The 19606-nt window shown below is 25.1% G+C and overlaps 4 protein-coding genes across 4 annotated transcripts; 1 reads left to right on the top strand and 3 right to left on the bottom strand.

Moving 5' to 3' along the window:
• Positions 1–121: 121 nt before the first annotated feature.
• LOC113555294 (replication factor C subunit 3) lies at positions 122–3255 on the top strand. Its single transcript, XM_026959717.1, has 7 exons — positions 122–513; positions 597–734; positions 799–964; positions 1035–1234; positions 2083–2201; positions 2287–2455; positions 2524–3255. Exons 1-7 carry the CDS (start codon positions 427–429, stop codon positions 2710–2712), a joined length of 1068 nt encoding a protein of 355 aa, XP_026815518.1. The 5' UTR covers positions 122–426; the 3' UTR covers positions 2713–3255.
• Positions 3256–3486: 231 nt separating this feature from the next.
• On the bottom strand, positions 3487–3937 carry LOC113555297. Its single transcript, XM_026959719.1, has one exon. It carries the CDS (start codon positions 3904–3906, stop codon positions 3487–3489), a length of 420 nt encoding a protein of 139 aa, XP_026815520.1. The 5' UTR covers positions 3907–3937.
• Positions 3938–6880: 2943 nt separating this feature from the next.
• Positions 6881–11034, bottom strand: LOC113555293 (46 kDa FK506-binding nuclear protein). The gene is made up of 9 exons (XM_026959716.1): positions 10826–11034; positions 10512–10607; positions 10146–10313; positions 9974–10078; positions 8737–8898; positions 8130–8386; positions 7878–8063; positions 7630–7808; positions 6881–7285 (listed from the first exon to the last, which is right to left on the bottom strand). The coding sequence occupies exons 1-9, from the start codon at positions 10830–10832 to the stop codon at positions 7204–7206; spliced, it is 1242 nt and encodes a 413-aa protein (XP_026815517.1). The 5' UTR covers positions 10833–11034; the 3' UTR covers positions 6881–7203.
• A 2574-nt stretch (positions 11035–13608) lies between these two features.
• Positions 13609–15102, bottom strand: LOC113553662. The gene is made up of 2 exons (XM_026957122.1): positions 14589–15102; positions 13609–14070 (listed from the first exon to the last, which is right to left on the bottom strand). Exon 2 carries the CDS (start codon positions 14013–14015, stop codon positions 13698–13700), a length of 318 nt encoding a protein of 105 aa, XP_026812923.1. The 5' UTR covers positions 14016–14070; positions 14589–15102; the 3' UTR covers positions 13609–13697.
• Between the last annotated feature and the right edge of the window lie 4504 nt (positions 15103–19606).

Genomic DNA, 19606 nt, shown 5'->3' with positions numbered 1-19606 from the left:
AAGCCAGTTGTTCACTTTTGAAAACTTAAAATATCTCTTTGATTTATCTATAATTTATCCAATATATATTGTTCCCGCCAAATAATTACTGCAACAATTGATTATAAACAATAACAAGTAATCTTTAACTGACCCTTAGTTGACGTACAGCACTATGGTCTATATTTAAGACTTAAGTACACATCGGGTTCTTGCTAATAACATACTTATTATATAGTTATTTTATATTACACATTATTTCAGTTTTCAGTACTTGTCTCTAATTGACATCGTCGTTTCCAATATATTCTTGTATTTTGTGGTTGTAGACTGTTGTGTTGTAGTCTACTGTAAAGCCAATAGCTTATTGTTTAGTATCAACGTTATTTTTGTTTTAAATCATAATTTATTTAAACTATAATTGTTCGTCCTATTTATTTAAATAAAATGAGTGTGTGGGCTGATAAATACCGACCTAATTCTTTACAAAAAGTTGATTACCACCTGGATCAAGCTCAACATTTAACAAACCTCGTTAGTACACTGATTAAATAGTAGATTAATCAATTTGTATTGTACTTGTATAGTCATGTAATTTTTTTTAAATTATTTTATAGGTAAATCAAGGTGATTTTCCACATTTATTGTTTTATGGACCTAATGGTGCTGGAAAAAAGACTCGTATTTTAGCATTGTTACGTCAACTGTATGGCCCTGGCGTTGAAAGGTTACGCACTGAACATATGATTTTCATGGTATAAAACTAATATAAATATATGTCACCCATTTATTAATTAAATACTTAATTGTTGTCTATAGACTCCTTCAAATAAAAAATTTGAGATCATAACTGTGGCTAGCAATTATCATATAGAAGTAAATGCTAGTGATGCAGGTATGTATGACCGCATTGTAGTTATGGAACTCATAAAAACTGTTGCACAAACTCATCAATTAGATTCAACTAAGCAACGGCATTTTAAAGGTAAAACACACCTCTGGTAGACATTTTTTAATATTTTTCAATTTTTTAACTCTTTATATTTATGTTACAGTTATCTTATTAACTGAAGTGGATAGGCTTACTAAAGAAGCTCAACAAGCCTTGCGACGAACAATGGAAAAATATATGGCTACTTGTCGTATTATTTTGTGTGCCAATTCCATTGGTCAAGTGATTCCAGCCATACGTAGTAGATGTTTAGCTATACGTGTTCCAGCTCCCACTCATGAAGACATTTGTAAAATTTTAAAAGTAAACATCAATATTCAATAATTAAAAGATATACTTAAGTTCTCTTATAGATTAAATGCTTATATTCAATAGTTAAAAACAGTGGTGTTTTTTTATGATAAAGAGAGATAAAAACGTAACTCGACGGCACTTGCCTTGGTCTGATTTTAAAAATTCAATGGGCTGATCTGGTTTTTACTGTTCAACCATAGGTTGTAACCATTGGTAATCAACATGTCTATTTTAATATTGTGAATATATAATATTGTGTTCTTGAAAATTATTGTCGCAATGATAATTAATCAGAGGCGTAGATAACTGAGTATTATTTTTCTGTATGTTCCTATAGCCACTTAAAAGTATATGTAAATATGATATGGTTTCTAATAAATCTTATTTGTGCTTTCCATCTTGGTATTTGATTGTAGTATTATATTATTATTTTTTATCTACAGTAAAATTTATTATTACATTTTATTTATTTGTTTCTTATATATGTTAAAAAAGCTATCTTGTCATATGCGGTCTACTGACAACATTGTGACTGCAGTATGTTTTTTATTATGTTTTACCACTTAACAACTATATCTTTATTTTAAACAATATATTTTTGTTATAAACGGATAATGTAAAAGTGGTTTTAATGACAAACAAAAATTCTTATAAATAAATAATAAATTATTAAAAATTATTATATGTCATCATTGTTTGTCGTCTTCTCGTCATTTATTTAAGTAATATTTATAAATATAAAAATAATATTAAATTACTTGTGTCGATAATTAAGATATGAATTGGGTAGTAGAACGCATATGACAAGATAGTCATTGAAAATCACTATAATTATCTAATATTTTACAATATTATAGACAATTTGCAAAAAAGAAGGATTAACATTACCAGATGAATTGGCTTTAATTATCTCTCAAAATTGTGAACGGAACTTACGGCGAGCAATATTAATGTTAGAAGCTAGTAAAGTAAAACAGTTAGTATTTACATGTATATTATTTAATTTTATTAAAAATATTTAGTTGCATTTATAATTTATTAAATTTATTTTTAATTAATAGGTATCCTTTTGATGTAAAACAAAGTGTTGTTGTACCAGATTGGCAACTTTATATTGGTGATACTGCTAAACAAATTTTAAGCCAACAAACTCCTGGAAAATTGCTTGAAGTTCGATCTATGCTTTATGAATTGATAGTTCATGGCATTCCAACAAATGTGATTTTTAAAGTAAGTAAAATCAGATCAAACTATTATTAATACTGATACATTTTTGTTCATGAACATACAATTTTCAGTTTTTACTTAAAGAATTGGTGAAAAACTGTGATATTTCATTGAAACACAATATTGTTGAAATTGCCTCATTTTATGAACATAGTTTATTAAAAGGTAATAAAACCATGTTTCATTTAGAGGCATTTGTTGCCAAATTTATGTTACTTTATTCAAAGTTCATGGAAGAGTCATTAAATGGTATATTTTAATTTGTAATTTTATATATAGCTTGATTTCTGTTTACTTTAAATTAATTGTAAAAACATATATACATTGTACACTTATTTTTATAATACACAGAATGAACATTTTTCTTTTAATATCACTCTCCTTTTTGCAATGATATCAAACTCATATGTCATGTGTAGCAATTGCTTTAATTTTTAAATGGGTTTATCATATAAAGAATGTGGTTGGGAACATTTTTGGATTTTGCTTCACAAAAAAAGTGAGTTTATGCCACTACTTCTTTGTTAGTCTTATGACTCTACCGACATTTGTCTTCCACCTTTCTCTATCCTGTTTCACTTCAATGTTTCACCATTCTACACCTTTCATATATTAGTCTTAGTTGTATGTTATCTAAATCCATGATCCTGGACATGGTGTACCCTATCAAATTTTAGTTTTATTGATCTTTTCCTAATTGGTTAATATTAAGTAGCTAATTACTATGTAAATTATTTTTTTTTTTACTTTTGTTATACTCCACTGTATAATACATTTAATATAAAAAATTTTAATTTAAACAATTGTAAAATTTTACGTAATTTAAAATAATGTTAATATATACAAATATCTCACTGACACCTAAAACAATTGAAGGCAAAGATTGGCAATAATAATATGAAAAACAGTTATTAATTTATATTATTTTAAATACTTTTATTAAAAATATATATACTTCAAATAGTTTTTATTAGTAATAAATAATAATATGATAATTATAATTTATAATTTATAAAATCAATTTAACATGATTCTCAATTCAAATAATAACCACTAAGATGTATGCTACATGTTTGTTGGCAAGAAAACACAACACTTGATCCAGAATCTAATTGTACATCTATATTTGATTGGTATTTATTACCTTCATGTAAATGACATAATATTACCTCTTGTTTGTTTGATGATTCGGATGATTTCATTTTTAAAGTGAATTTAAATCTGTTGTTCAACACAAATTGAGGCGTTTCATATTCAAATGGCCAGTCCATTGGTCGTCTAATAAATGCTCCATAATCAATATCTATAACGGCCATGGTTAGACGTAAAGTCTTTTTTACTGTTACAGTTTTATTGATACCACATTTGGGACATAAAGTCTCTGTATGTTGTCGAAACATATTTATACATGAATTCACATCATTTGGTGTCAAAATTAATGAAAAAAAAGACATATTTTTTTGTGGTGCAATACAATTTGCTAAGTATTACTGAAAATGTATTAAATGAATTGTAATAAATAATTTCTGGTTATTTATATATACAAAATTTAAATCTAATCTAAAATTAGGTTATTTTTAGGTCACTTATAAACTGTTAAGATAAATAAATGGTCTATGTAAGTTCTCACAATGATAATTTCATTAGTTTGTGGTTTGAAAATAAAAAAAAAAGATAAATATAATCAATAAAATATTAAATATTATTAATAATATAAAATAAACAATAACCAATAGAACTGACAAAAAAATCTTAGTATTAAATCTTTTTTACAGAAACATTCTTTATCTGTTTTATCCATTGTTCTAGAAAAAAAAAATCAATTACGCAATAAATAATCAACATTAAATTCATAGAGTAAAGGGTAATTAATTTTACTAAATTAAATGTTTATTCCAAAAATTAAGAATTTTAAATAGTCCCGTTAAATTATCAAAAATTTTGGAACTAATTCCCCGAAAGTTAAGTTTTGTTATATAAGTAGTTTATATCTCACTTATAAAGCATACTAAAAGTCCTAATATTTACCCCTTCTCTTCAAAGAGTGACGCACCCTTTTCACTGTTTTCACTTATAACTCGTCAGCTTTTCAAGTAACAATTAAAACCATTTGATCAAGATTAAAGAACATAACAATTAACATTTACCATAGATTTATCTTACATTTAATATATATTATATATGTTGCGGTAAGTATTATATTTTAAAAAAGATAAACAATTTTTTTTTTATTCTGTTGAGTAAAAACCATCAGTCATATGCTAAAACAACCTTAAACCTATGACAAAAGTTATCGATCAGATAATTTTACATTTTATCTCGTTAAATTATTTCATCAATTTTAATTATCGTAAGTCATAATTAGAGCGCGGATTTTTATGCACTTAAAAGTATCGAAATATGCCATATAATATGCAGTAAAAATCATGAAAATATGCAAAAAGTATGCAAGAATTTTTTATTTATTTAAAATTTAGTGAATTTTCTGAACTCAATTTATGTTTAAAATTTTATTTATTATTAAAATGAATAACCATAAGTATTTCAAGTTTTTCTTCTGTGAAAAGCTGTGTCGTTTATCTATTAACATATTTTTAAAGACTGAGAACGAACGTTCGACGTTAACCTAAGTTATTGGGGCATATTTATGTATTTATATGGCATATATAAGTTTACGCCGTAATCGATTACTTATCTTATAACTAAATATATCTATAAATTATTATTTAGTGACTATGAAATTTAGTTTTAATTTTTCTACAAAATATTTTCACTTCAATATGCAATAAATTTTGAATTTTGTCAAAATATGCAAAAACAAATTTCACCATTATCATTAAATTATGATGATTTGTGGATGCAGTAGCCCAATTAGGAATTTGTCTTAGGGAGGGATAGACATTTTTTTACACACAATATACTTAGATTTTCAAGTACAGTGGTAAGTAGGTATCTGAGAATTCTATTTTATCAAAAATCCTTCTACTACTTTATAGGTACACAAAATGTCAAAATGTATTAATAAATGTTGCTATAAAATTCTAAACAATTTAATACTTATACAACATTATAATAAATTCTTCAAAATGTTACCATTGAATATATTAAAATTAAATAATGATTATTAAAATATTAAATTTATTTTATTTGTAATATAATTTAATGTACATAGCTCTTTCTTTGTACTGTTTACAAAAGAATTTCTAATATAGAAATATAACTAATAAACTAATAAATTGAAAATCCATTTCCTACATAACCTAGAAAAGAGAATAAGGAATTCAAATATGTTTTCAAAATTAATATTGGATTTTAGGTACTGAGTGAATTTTACTTTTTTTTATCGCAAAATTTAGTAACGTATGACTGCGCGTATGTACGTTACTGATTTCCAAGAATCTTACCAGTAGTTTATCATTAATTACATAAAGCGTTCGGAGAACTCACGCAAACTAATGATCGGTTACAACACACACAATCACACTTAACTCGCGGTAGTTATCGAATATTGCCTAAATACAACCCCTTAAAAATGATTTGCTTTCAACAGCCTTAAAGAAATCTTTAATCATGGTTTTTTCTTATTATCAGTATTTTCCATGTTCATACCTATTTATAGATTTATATAATGGATAGAATTTCTATTTAATATTATATTTTGTTGTAATGTCAGCACGACAAAACACATAATCCCATAAATTAATAAATAAATATACATATCATATAAGCTCTGGGCCCTGGGGGGAGGATCTATCCCCCTCAATTACGCCCCTGCGTGGATGATAACTGACAAAAATCCAAAAATATTAAAAGGAAAAAAATACACTAGTTATTTTTTAATCATTACAAATTCAAACATTTTAGAATTTATTAATCCAGTTTTTAAGAAGTTCAAAATATTATTGGTATACAAATTCAAAGGAACAATAATGTACAAATGAAATTAAAGATTTGTTTTAATAATAAATTATATGACAAAAGCCATAGTATTATGCATAAGACAATATTAATAATCTTTATTTTTTTATTAAGACCGTCCTCAAGTTAACCTATCTAGAATAATATTTTAAAACTTAAGGTTGGAAAAATACTCACATAAGACGTACACATAAGAATTAGGAATAATATACTACTGATATTAGATTTCTAGTAATTATAAAATTACAACTAATAAGTCTCCTTAATAAAAATAAAACATTAGCCTTTAGCACATTATTCATATGATAGATTTAAACATCAATATATTATCAATAAATTATAAACATTTAGAAGAACTAAATTCACATTATTTGATTAAATATAAGCATCCACAAAAATTAAGTCATTTAAAACATTAAATGTTTTAAACCAAATGATAATTACTCATAAAAAAAAGTTTGTTCGTTAGGTTTTTAAATAAAAATGATCAGAGTTCAATAATTCTACAAGTAAGAATTAAAATTGTTTTATTATAAGTCATCCATATACAATTAGTAAATTATTGCCAAATAGATTGGACACAAATACTTTCTACAAATGCCAAAAAACGTTAGCAATTTAAAATATTATGATGTATAATAAACAATTGTATACTTAAGATAAAAATTGTCTCAAATTTAAAAACTATATTATATTAAAAATACAGCTTTTAATTTTGTTTTATAACAAAACCGGAATACTGATATTCGTTGTTTGAGGTTGTAAAAAAATGAATGGTAATTAACAAATAATCATAGGAATATCAGTCGGAATAAAAGACATAATGGATTAATTTAATTAACATGTTTTAGTTCTACATCAAAAACTAAAGTACTATTAGGTGGAATTTCTGGTGGACTCCCTTTAGCACCATACCTGGAAATAAAAACAATAATTAATTATACTTTTCTTAAAATACATTCTCAATATAATAACTATTTCCACTATAAACTACTGTTACCATATTGTTAACATTTTAATATATATATTTTTTTTATTATTTTAATAGTTTGTATTACTAATGAATTATAAGAATTGGATATCAGAAGAATATCGCATATTTATTTAAGAATTACCTATAGTAATAGCATTATAACCAATATCCTTAATATGAAACTATAAAATGTTTTCAATATTTTAGATTAATTGTAATATTTTTAATAATTGGTAAGTTACAATAAAACAACGTTATCTAATAAGTGTCAGAAAACATTACTTACGCCATATTTGGTGGACATATAACTTTTCTTTTGCCTCCAACTTTCATACCAGCAATACCAATATCCCAACCCTTAATAACTTCACCACGTTGTAATCCAAAAGTGAATCCAGCTCCTTTCTGCATTGAATCAAAAACTTTACCGGTAGATTTTAGGCGACCAATGTAATACACTTTAACCTATTATTTATTTAAAAATTTATAAGTATAAAATCCAATTACTAAAAACTAATATTTATTTGTTATTACATTTTTCCCTGGTTTAGCAACAGCTCCATCGCCAACTTTAATATCATTAATGATGACTCCACCATTTAACTTTTGTTGTTGATTTTGCTTATCTTTGGGCAGTGGAGTATCTGGTTTGGTCTTTAATCCGCTAATTGGGGTTTTAGGTTCCTTATTTTTCTTTTTTTTACTACTTTCCGTTGAACCCTAAAATATTATTATGAAAAATTAACATAAATAAGATAAATTATTTAAAACAATTAATAAATTTACATTTATCAAAGTTTGATTAGCATCAGGTGTTTTGGGCACTGGTGTTTTTTGACCTTTAGGGGTCATCTGTTCTTTTTTAGGAGTCTTTATGTCATTTCCATTCAATTGTTTTTTTGGAGTTTTTTGCTGTTCTTTTGTTTTTTTAGTCAATACTGGCACGTCTTCAGTTTCATCGTCACTATCTTCTTCCTCTTCGTCTTCATCATCATCATCATCATCATCATCATCATCGTCATCATCATCAGCTAAGTCACTTACTAAACATAAAGTTATAAATTAGTAAATATATAAAAAAAAATAATTGTATATCCATGTTAACTTGGTAAACTATCAAAATAAAAAAAAACTATTGAGAAAATATTATAAAAGAAAGGATAATTTAAATTATTGGATATAAGAAATCAAGGCACATATTTATATTTTAAGTTCAAGGTGGTAATTATAGAAGATAGTTAAATAAAATTTGTAATTATTTTGAAAAGATAAAAACATATATATCTACAAAATTAAAAAAAAACACAACATTATTGAATAAAATAATTTGTTTTTTAATTTATTTGTTTGTGGTAAATAAATGTATAAATGTAATATTATTACAAAAACTTACATTTTAATCCTTCGTCGTCATCATCGCTATCATCTTCAAAATCCATGGTTTCATCGTCAGTTTCATTTTCATCATCACTTTCTTCATCAGACTGATTACTTTCATCCAATTTAATAGATTTATTTTTTTTTGAAATAGTATCTTCTGACTTGCGTTTATTTCCTGTAAAATATAAAAAAATTAAAATTTTTATTCTATCCAAATTATATTTTATCACTCAAAAATAGTCAAGACACAACTCAATTGCACAATAAATTAATTAAATTTTCTCTACCATGAAGTCATATAACTGGTGTTGGGTGATGTTAAGTTTTGTTCTCTTAGGCAATCAAGTATAGTAGTAACCGAGGTAGTAACAATATATCATTTATTAAAAAAAGAAAAAATAATGCCGATTGATACTTTTGAGTCCATTATTTGTGGCTAGCATATAGATTGGTTAATCAAGTTGGATAATACAATAGATAAAACAGGAATATTATAAAGTATATATATTCTATTTCAACAATTCAGCATGTATTGTATATAAATTATGTATAACCATAAATTTATGTAATATTTTTTTTAAGACAATTTTGATTAAGTAAAAATATAATATTTAGTATTTACTGAAAATAATTTAAAAGGATATGTAAAATATTATAATTATTTCAAAATGTATTGGTAGCATACTAAATAAAATTAATTTACTACATGTAAATGTAGCATTTTCTACGTAGAAAATTACATACTTAGCAAGTACCAATAAAATTAATACAAGAGAATTAAATACCAGTATTTAAGAGATACCTTTTTTTTAAGCTTTAGGGCTGCAAGTGGTTAAAACTTAAAAAATAACATCAAAACTAAGTGATCGTTATAAATAATATACTTATTACACATATTATTTTTCATATGCAACTTATGCACCTAACTCTAAAACTAACTCAATGCAAAACATGGTACATATGACAAAAATTAAAAATCAAACAAAATAAATAGGTTCTGCTGGACACAGATTTGGTATGATATACATTAATTATCCAGAGATAATACATAGGGATAGAATATATTTTTAACTATAATAACAAATTTTAATTACAATAAACCTAATTATTTAATTAGAAATTATTTTTTCTTTAAATAAAAATTTAAATGTAAGTAAAATAAGTTTTAAAAAAAACGCAAGTGGCCATTCACTAAATAAGCGATTTTTTCATAAAAAAACTTAAAAAGAACATCTATATTTTTTAAGTACCTTTTCCTTGTGTTGATTTCTGTTCAATTTGTGTTTCTTCATTTTCAGATTCGCTTTCTAAATCAGAATATAATTCATCATCGTCTTCATTCAAGTCCAAATATCCTATAAAAATAGTTAAGAAAAATATTAATTTATATTATTTAAGTAAAATCTTAAATTAAATAAATACCAGTCATATGTATGTTAGCAGTGGCTGATGTAACAAACTTCAAATCTGTTCCTCGTGGGAAAATATGATCCAATCGGCATTGGAACAATTTTGATGCTTTAGACAGGTGACAAAGAATTACCCGTGGATTATCATCAGTCTCAACATAAACAGTATGTACATCATCAGCTAAATAAAACAGCACAAACATTAACAATTGTCTAAGTATTTTTTTAAATACATCATCAACAACAAATAATGAAAGGTTTATATACCTGTTCCATGACAATGGTTTAAATTACTTTAATTACAAGGAATACTATAACCAGGAATTATAAAATAAAGAAATATTTAATTGTACCATAAAGTTATATGCTTTATACATACCCTTTTTAACAGTTTCTAAATCAAGTGTAGCCATTGACAGATGAAATGTATTTTCGACAACAGTGCTGTACTTTTTTCCGGGTTCCATTACTATGCCTGTTAACGTGAACATCGTTAGTCAATAAATATGTACATTTCTTTAATATAACAAAAACACAAGTAGTTATACATTATAAATGTTGATCTTGCCATACATTTAATAAATATAAATTGATAATTGACTACAGTAAATCATTCAACGCATAACATTACATACAAATGTTCAACAGATACACACGTGTTTATAAAAATCTTCTTAAGTACAATATACTTACTCCACATTTTGTCGGTGGTTAAATATGACAGCTTAACAATAAAAAAATATAATAGCGAATAATTATAATATTAAAGATTTTTTCGATTACACGTGTTAAAATAAAATAATTTCAATGGCGAAGAAAAACGTGACTCCAACAAGACGATGAAGCCGAAAATGAACGATGATCAGTGTTTGTCGTTTGACGTTCATACAAAACACTATAGCCGAATAACAAATATGAACAAGGGTTACAATAAATAGGAGCCAACCGACCGATAGGAATGCGAGGGATAGTACACAGTGAATCCTCAGTATGACCATATTGAGGGAATCATTATAGATTATATCATTTGGCGCGTTTATCAAATTCATGTGTACTAAATATGCATTATTTATTCAACAGTCAACAATATGATATTAAGTTTACTCAACAGTCTCATTAGTCTCAATAATATAATATATATTACATTAAATTTATCATAGAAATTATTACCATTTATTTAAAAACTCCCTAATCTCCCCCCCGGCCACGTAAATATGACACTGTCTGTGTGATCTCATATATAAAAAACTGGTTGTCGGTTGGCAACTTTAATTATAGTCAACTGAATATATATTATTGGCATCTAAACAATATTAATAAAAATAATTATTTAATAATTATGAATTTGAATAATAAATGATTTTTTTTATCAAACATTCATTATTTCAAAATGTATTAACATTTTTTACATAATTTCTAGTCAAAATAAAACAAAGTTTTTTTTAAACAATTGTATTTTTTATCGTTATAATATATTAAGTTTTTACTTTTATTAATGACATATTTTTTTTAATTTAGTATAAGAAACAGAATATTTATATATTTTATTATATTAGATTTGAGGAGCATAGTATACGGGGCCGTATTTACAATTTTTGAGCCCTGGGTCAACCATAATTTTACGTCTCCCCCTCCACCAAAAAATAGATCCAGTTTTTTGATTTTTCTTAAGAAGACATTATACCCGCTATGTTGTCTGTCTTACTAACGTATATCATAATACATTTTCGTTCAGCAAAACACATTTTGTGATAGCTTTAATAATATTACAGTAAATTTACCTATTATCAAATTTAAAGGTAAGAATATTATCTAGAAAATGAGATATGTTTTTATTGATATTATCATTTTATAATGAGAAAGAGAAATAACTTTTATTTTCAATAAATAAATAAAGCGAGCTGCTCACATTGTTAGTTGCCAGTAGACACAGCATACTTAATAAATACATAAATGCATAGGCCATAGGGACAAAATAAAATATATATTTGTTAACAATGTAAAATAGTATATAATAATAATGGCTTATATCGTTCTTAAATTTAACAATTAATAATTAAATAAAATTCATACATAATAAAACCGAAAGAGAATGACTTATTTTTAATAGTTCATAACTCGCTTTTAAATTATAATATTAATAAAAGTTTATATCAATTTATAGATAATATTCTTACCTTTAAATTTGATAATGGGTAAATTTACTCTAATATTAAAGCTAACATCACAAAATGTGTTTTTCTGAACGAAAATTTGTTATGATATACGTTAGTAAGACAAGAGACAACATAGTGGGTATAGTGTCTTCTTGAGAAAAATCAAAAAAGTGGATCTATTTTTTGGTTGTGGGGAGGTGTAAAAATATGATGAAGAACGCAATACATTTTTAGTTATAATTCTTTATTTTGCTTTAATTTGTAAATTTGTCATGTTTTAATTACTATTATTAAAATTTAGATTTAACTACATATACTATTATACATTGTAAAAAAAAAAAAAAATTAAAGAAAAAATACAAATGAATAAATGATTGCCATGTATTTAAATACTTTTCAAATATTTTTTTTTTACTTTTCTACTAGTTAGCTTGCCAAATTAATGTTGTAATAACTAATTTAAAATTGTCATATTACATTCAAATTGGTATTATTACAATTTTTTGTACCACTTACTTAATTCATTAATTGTATACTAAAAAATGAAAATTAAAAAAAACTTGTTACATTATAGTAATTCTTTAATATTAGGTAGTAGGTACCTAATTAGTAATTGAACAGTTGTTAATGAAATATAAATAAGAGGATATAAAATGCAATAAAACAAAAAATCATTCCCAAAAAATGTTGTTGCATTAAGTATATTTATGTTGTGTAATAATCACATTCACAAATGAATGAGACATCAGCAATAGGGGACAGGGATTCTCAATATTTATGAATGAAAAATATAAATAAAATAGACAATTAGTATAATAATTTGTTTATCAAAAGTATTTGATTTTCAAATACAAATACATCCAAGATAGTATTTAAAATACTTTCCAAATACTTATACCAAAAACTATTTAAATACATATACTCAAATACTTTACAAGACTGGTATTTTGAAACTTAAGTATCATCAGTGGTGTTAATAGGGAGAGGAGTTAATGTGAGGGCTGTTTATCATTTATTAGTTTTATAACAGTGAATCTTTAACTTGGCTGATCTAGAATAGTGTTTCTCAATCTGTGATGCTGTCATAGGTAGTCTGCGCTCTGCGGTTCAATAAAATGTAATGTAAAGTTATAAAAAAACATATTTTCCATTGTTTTGTGTGTACTCTTATTTATGAATAAAAAAATAAATAAAAATTTTAAATAAGAGTGAAATGTAAAGTACATGATAAAACAAATATTTCATGAAATTAATATTTTGAATTTGTATTAATTTAAATGTATTTACATAATTAAACATCAAAAATAAAATAAAAGTAAGAAATTAATATATTCTTTTAATATTAGTACTTATTTCATAATATAAAATAAATTCACAAATCTACTTTAAAGTTAATTTAATTTATATATTTATCTTTGCATGGTTTGTACATGTTCCTTTACTTCTTCAATAAGATGTATAGATCTTTTAAATTCTCCATATTGCTGGTTGAAATTGGTTGAAACATTTCTTAATTGATTTAAATTATGTTCAGTACGATCAATATTAGATTCTAATAATGAAAGACTTTTGACCGTTTGATTTAACATATCATGACTTTTTGAACTTTTGTGGATTTGCTTGATAACTGATGACATATTATTAATGTTCAATTTTACCCGTTCACTCAATAAATTTTTTGAATCACCAAAAAGAGATCTAGCACTTGTACTTGAAGCTGACGTCATTATAAATTATTACTAATATTGTATTGATTCAGCAAGTTTATATCACCATAGTCACCTAAATAATAATTTATTTAAAAATAATTAATACTTTATGAATTATAAATTTTACAGGTTTAATAATAAAAAAAACATATATAAACATTGAATTAAAACAGAAGAATATGAAATAAGTTTTAAATAAAAATTTAATTTTAATTTTTATATTTATAATTAACAATTATAAATAAAATATATATTTAACTGATCAATCTCAAAATTATGTAATTTTAATCAAATTTATAAAATATCATTATTGAGTTTGAAGTTTTAAATATCAGATATTATACCTTAAATCATGCTAAGTGTAGTAAATGCATTTATTTTGATAGTATAGATACTAATTACATGTTGGGTACCTAGTATCTATTCATTTTTGGATTAATTAATCACTTATAATTTAAAACTTATTTACATATTTTAATTATGATTAAGACTTTAAAAGTGATTAGTATTTCTTAGAAAAAGGTCAATAATATTCTAAACCAAATTAATTCATTAATTTTCAATTGACTAGAATGTCAAATTTATACTTACTTGCTTCTTTTGGTTATCCTCATTATTTGGAACCATTAATCTATAACTCTATTGTCTTAATTAGTTATCACCATTGATTTAAAATTTAAATAATATAATAATTGAGGTACAAAAAGTAAGATAGTTATAATTTATTATATCTTTTCTATGCTGAAAGGATGATTCATAATTCAAGTCAAGAGTCAAGACTATAAATAAGAATAAGTAAGTTTGGAGTTCACAGATTCAATACCTTAGAATTTACTATTTAGATCATAATATACTTATAAAATATAAATACAACATTGAGTACATGATCTAAGTTTAAGACTGAGGGTTAAGAGTTAACATTTATAAAGTGTAACATAGTACAATAGATATAATGTAATATAACTAATAAGCCACAAGTAATCACCACAACTTAATATAGTCAGTGACCACAGCCAACAGTAAAGTTAAAGCACAGAATAGTATTATTCTGTGATTAAAGCATACTGGCTACACAGCCATACTATTACCACCACAGAACAATATAGAAGCGACACTCAACCAGCTGATCGTTTTATTGTATCCCTACGGTAAGAAGTATTGGACTCTAAAAGATAAAACCGTATCCGTAATCTGATTAGAAGTTGGTAGTGTGTAGCCCTATTTGTTACGATATTATAAAAACGGAAACAAATTATTTATGTTTATTATTATTATACTATTATTTATTATATATTTTATTAAATCTTAGTAAAACGAATAAGTGCTACTGTAATATTGTTATTTAACACTGGTTTATTGTTAAATAAATAAATACAAAATCATAACAATATATATTTCTCGGTGATAATATTGATATTATTTATTAAGTGATAATGTATGTCTCGCACACTGGAGACCGTGTTCAAGGCTAAAGACACCCGATTTGGCCAATATTAGACAGTGTCTTTAGCCTGCTATTACTAAAGAGCACGAAAGCCACGAACTATAGTGCTCAGTGCTATATATTCTATAGACTATTATAGAGCTATTCTATGTTATAGAGCTTACTATCTTAAATCGTGTTGTAGAGTAATATATTCTGTGATATTAATCTATGAGCAAGAACCCGGGCGAGAAATTCATATACTCAAAAATCGTAGTGGAACTATTTATAATATCGAATGGTTGGTATTAATTTGATTTGAGGTTAGAGTTCGAACTCATAATTTCGGTTATCAGCTATAATTTTTTATCAAGGCAACAAAGGGCGGCCAAACTCTTATCTTGGGGCCTGTGGGCCGAACTGTACCCATCCCTTTTATAGAATTAGATCACCTGTCACCTACAGGGCTACAGATTCCGTTTTACTTCAGAATGAATTCGACATTTTTATAAACTGAGTCTCTCTTTTAGGTCCCATTAAATCTGTCTAAGTCAGGAGCGTCGTTTCAATATTTGCTAGGGTAGGGCATAATAATGTCTGGCCCTATGACTATATAACTTTTAAATACATATAAAAAAAAAGGCGCTCGCTAGATAACCCAACTCTCATTTAACATATTTTTTTTTATACTTAATAATTTATATAACACAAATTGTATCCACTTTTGTTAACATATTACTTATTAAAACATAAATAATCTTAACTCACATCAATAATAGGATTTGTCTAATAAATAACCCATATGAGATTTTGTAAGATTTTAAATAATAATAATTGTATAATATTCAAAACCAAAATGTATACATAAAATATTTTAATTTTTAAGTGAATTATGAGCATTTTAAAATATTTAATATTTCTCATACTAAACTCACCTAAAAATAAAAATACCGTAAAAAACTATCGAGAAAACACAGGTTATGTTCTTAACTAATAGTTTGATATAATATTCACTTAAATAGTTAAATATCAATTCACTCTAATATCAAAACTTAAAGCACACTAGGTAGGTATATTGCGGGTGCAACGTCCTCTTAAGATATGGACGTTATGGTATATCTTAATATCTATATAAGTCCTATATTTATATTGTTAAAATATGGACTTCCTAATCTGCCCATGTTACTTTTCGCCTAACTACTAATTAGTATCAGTCTAACGTGCAGTAGCTAGTGGAATCGATATATAGATATTATAAACAGTAGCCGACGGAGTCAATAGCCGGCGGAATCGATATAAAATCGGCAGAATGGATAAGAAAGGTAGGTATCGATAAATTATCTTAATATTCTGATAATGTTATAGAAGTGGTAATTTGTAAAATTTGTCAAGTTCTGTGTGTGTTTTCATTTCTCTGTATTCGGTACTAGGGTACTACAGTTTGTTTCTATAAAAGTTATAGTCTGGATATTTTTGAGAGCCAAGAGGGCAAAGAAAAATTTGCATTTAAAGAAAATACGTATGTTGTACACAAAGAGTGTTTGAATTTTTTACGGTGGAAATGCTGTAAAAAACACAGCTACAAATGTTCATGCATTTTAAAAATTCCGTGGATAAAAAGCATTTAATTAAAATTAATCATGAACATAATCATCTTCACCCCTCGATTTTGATTTAAATTACCAAAATAAAAAATGAAATGTTAGCAGATCGTGTAAAACTTGCTGTGCAAAATAAAGTAGAGTCTAAAACCAAATACTCAAAATTGAAAACCATTCAAAAAAGATTCAAAACATTATGTGAACGGTTAAATACCAATCAAATTCAAGTGGACACATTTAAAAAAAAAAATTACTTCAATTTAAGAAAACGACTATAAAATAGGTATTAATATATAATTTTTTTTATGCATTATAATTGACATTTAATATTATTAATATTATTTACGTTTTAGATTCTGAACGAAGTGAGGGTTGTATTGGTTTTACAATGATGTTTTTTTTTTGTGTGTGTGTCATCACGATTTGGAGTAGATAAAACAAACTTTTTATATTCAATTCTCAACGGTTTACTTAATGGTTCTCTATTACTTAGTTTATAGGTCAATGCTCTAGACGTTCCTAATCTCCTGGCTACCATTCTTTTCAGAGTTCTTTCTCACTCTTCCAGAAATCAATCTCAATTTTACGTTCCAACTCACAAGACCTCTTATGGACACTGGACATAATTATTATATTTTGCAGTTTTCATCGCATGCTCAAAGCTGCAAATAACAATTAGTCTTTAGCTGCCCTCTCCTATATTGCTACTATACTACTTAAAATTTAAATACAACATAACTATACATATATTATATATATATTCTGAATTATTACTATCTAAATTATTTTTGTATTTAATTATTTATATGTTCTAACTTATTGTGTCTATATAATCATACATACAACTTATTACCATATTTGTATACTATGTAAAATTATCGTTTTGGCGTTTAATAAACAATAATAATAACTATATAAGCTGATAGTATATCTGTATTCTATATAAAAATATTAAAAATATATACGTACCTACAACTGTTTTGTTTTAAAGTTTAAAATTCGGAAAATTATAAGTTATAACTTAATAAGTATTAAGTAGGTAGGATTGGAACTGAAAAATCTAAAAAAAAAATATACCTACGTTTTAATTATATAAACATAATTATTTTTATAGACATTTGAAATTAAGATTTGAATAAAATTACATTCTTAAATCATGAATAACCATACTTATTCATTACTTTGTTATAGTTCAAAAACATTGTTGGGACTTACAATTTTTACGTTTTACGTATTACAAACTACGGTATATTATTAAATATTTTAATATTTTCAAACGCTAAATGTTTTTGCCTTTTTGGTAAAGCTATTGTTTACTATATAGTCAATGGTAAAGCCAGTAGTTAGTTTGGGCTGATTATTATCCTCTTAGTTCTTATAAATTATTAAACTTATAATATAAAAAATGTAGATGGGTGGATGTGGTGAAACTAAGTAAATATTTCCTGGCTATGTTTTTGATATATCAAGAAGTAAGAACATGATTATAGAACAGGGCACATGTTTGTTGATTAGTTTTATGACATGTCTTGTAGTACAGGTTTATTCAACTGATAAACAGTTAGTAGGTAAGTGTTATCAAACATTTTGTTAATTTGTTACGTACCTACTACCTATTGGATTATTTATAAAAGAAAATGATGAAATTAAGCGTGTTTAAATTTGTTGATGTGGCTTGAACTGATTGGAGTAACCAGAAAAATTTAACAATTTACTACATGACACACTTATTAATTCTATATTTCTGTCCAGTTTTGAATAGAACCACTCATTTACAGACCATAGTAAAATGATAAACGTAATAGTGTAATTTAAATTCACCATGAATAATATTTTGAATTACAAAAATATAATTAACATCTTTATTTTTTGTTTAAATATCTGATTTCATAAAATTTGAACTTTTAAATGCATCTAGATATAGGTATTAAAAAAAAGTTGTACATACTCTATATCAGCCATCAGGGGTGGAAAATTTTCTAATCTTGGCAAAAATTGCATGATTTTTGTTTTTTTGTGTTAATTTATTTAAATTTTTTATAAGTACTCAATACAAGAAAAATGTGATTATTCAAATGTATTGTTTTGTTAATAATAAATAAGATACTGCTCTCCCCCTAAGGACGGCCCTGGGTTAGGGAAGATATTATTAGATAGTATACATTATTGATCCATCTCATTCTGGTAATTTATATTTTTATTCATGGAGTTCCATCAATACATTTTTTCTGGTCTCTTATTTTATTAGTTAATAATGTATGTATAAGATGAATATATTGTATTCAAAACTAATAATAATAATCAATATAATTTTTTTTGATTTTTAATACATTTTTATAACTGTAATTTATATGTAGTATATGTATATCAATGTATTATTTTAAAGTAGCTAATTTTTTTTGTGAATTTAGCTTATACAATATATGTATGAAAATGTAAAAAAAATTACTTTTCCATAATCTGTACGTAATATTTTCACCAAAAAACAAGTAAACATGAATTTAATGGATATCTACTATTATTTTTATATAAAAATAAAATAAAAAATATCAAAACTGACACATTCCTTGTTTCACTTGGAACCT

Source organism: Rhopalosiphum maidis, chromosome 2, assembly GCF_003676215.2.
Source record: "Rhopalosiphum maidis isolate BTI-1 chromosome 2, ASM367621v3, whole genome shotgun sequence".
NCBI classification, from domain to species: domain Eukaryota; kingdom Metazoa; phylum Arthropoda; class Insecta; order Hemiptera; family Aphididae; genus Rhopalosiphum; species Rhopalosiphum maidis.
Note: the sequence above shows the minus strand (reverse complement) of the source record. Positions and strands in the feature narration are given on the sequence as shown.

What these genes read in the sequence shown, in the direction of transcription:
- LOC113555294 (XM_026959717.1), top strand. Translation starts at nt 427, where the DNA reads ATGAGTGTGTGGGCTGATAAATACCGACCTAATTCTTTACAAAAAGTT. An exon ending in CTGAACATATGATTTTCATG is followed by an intron (nt 735 to 798) that starts GTATAAAACTAA and finishes TGTTGTCTATAG; the next exon opens with ACTCCTTCAAATAAAAAATT. An exon ending in ACATTTGTAAAATTTTAAAA is followed by an intron (nt 1,235 to 2,082) that starts GTAAACATCAAT and finishes ACAATATTATAG; the next exon opens with ACAATTTGCAAAAAAGAAGG.
- LOC113555297 (XM_026959719.1), bottom strand. Translation starts at nt 3,906, where the DNA reads ATGTCTTTTTTTTCATTAATTTTGACACCAAATGATGTGAATTCATGT.
- LOC113555293 (XM_026959716.1), bottom strand. An exon ending in TGACGACGAAGGATTAAAAT is followed by an intron (nt 8,387 to 8,736) that starts GTAAGTTTTTGT and finishes CTTTATGTTTAG; the next exon opens with TAAGTGACTTAGCTGATGAT. An exon ending in TTGCTAAACCAGGGAAAAAT is followed by an intron (nt 7,809 to 7,877) that starts GTAATAACAAAT and finishes AATAAATAATAG; the next exon opens with GTTAAAGTGTATTACATTGG.
- LOC113553662 (XM_026957122.1), bottom strand. Translation starts at nt 14,015, where the DNA reads ATGACGTCAGCTTCAAGTACAAGTGCTAGATCTCTTTTTGGTGATTCA.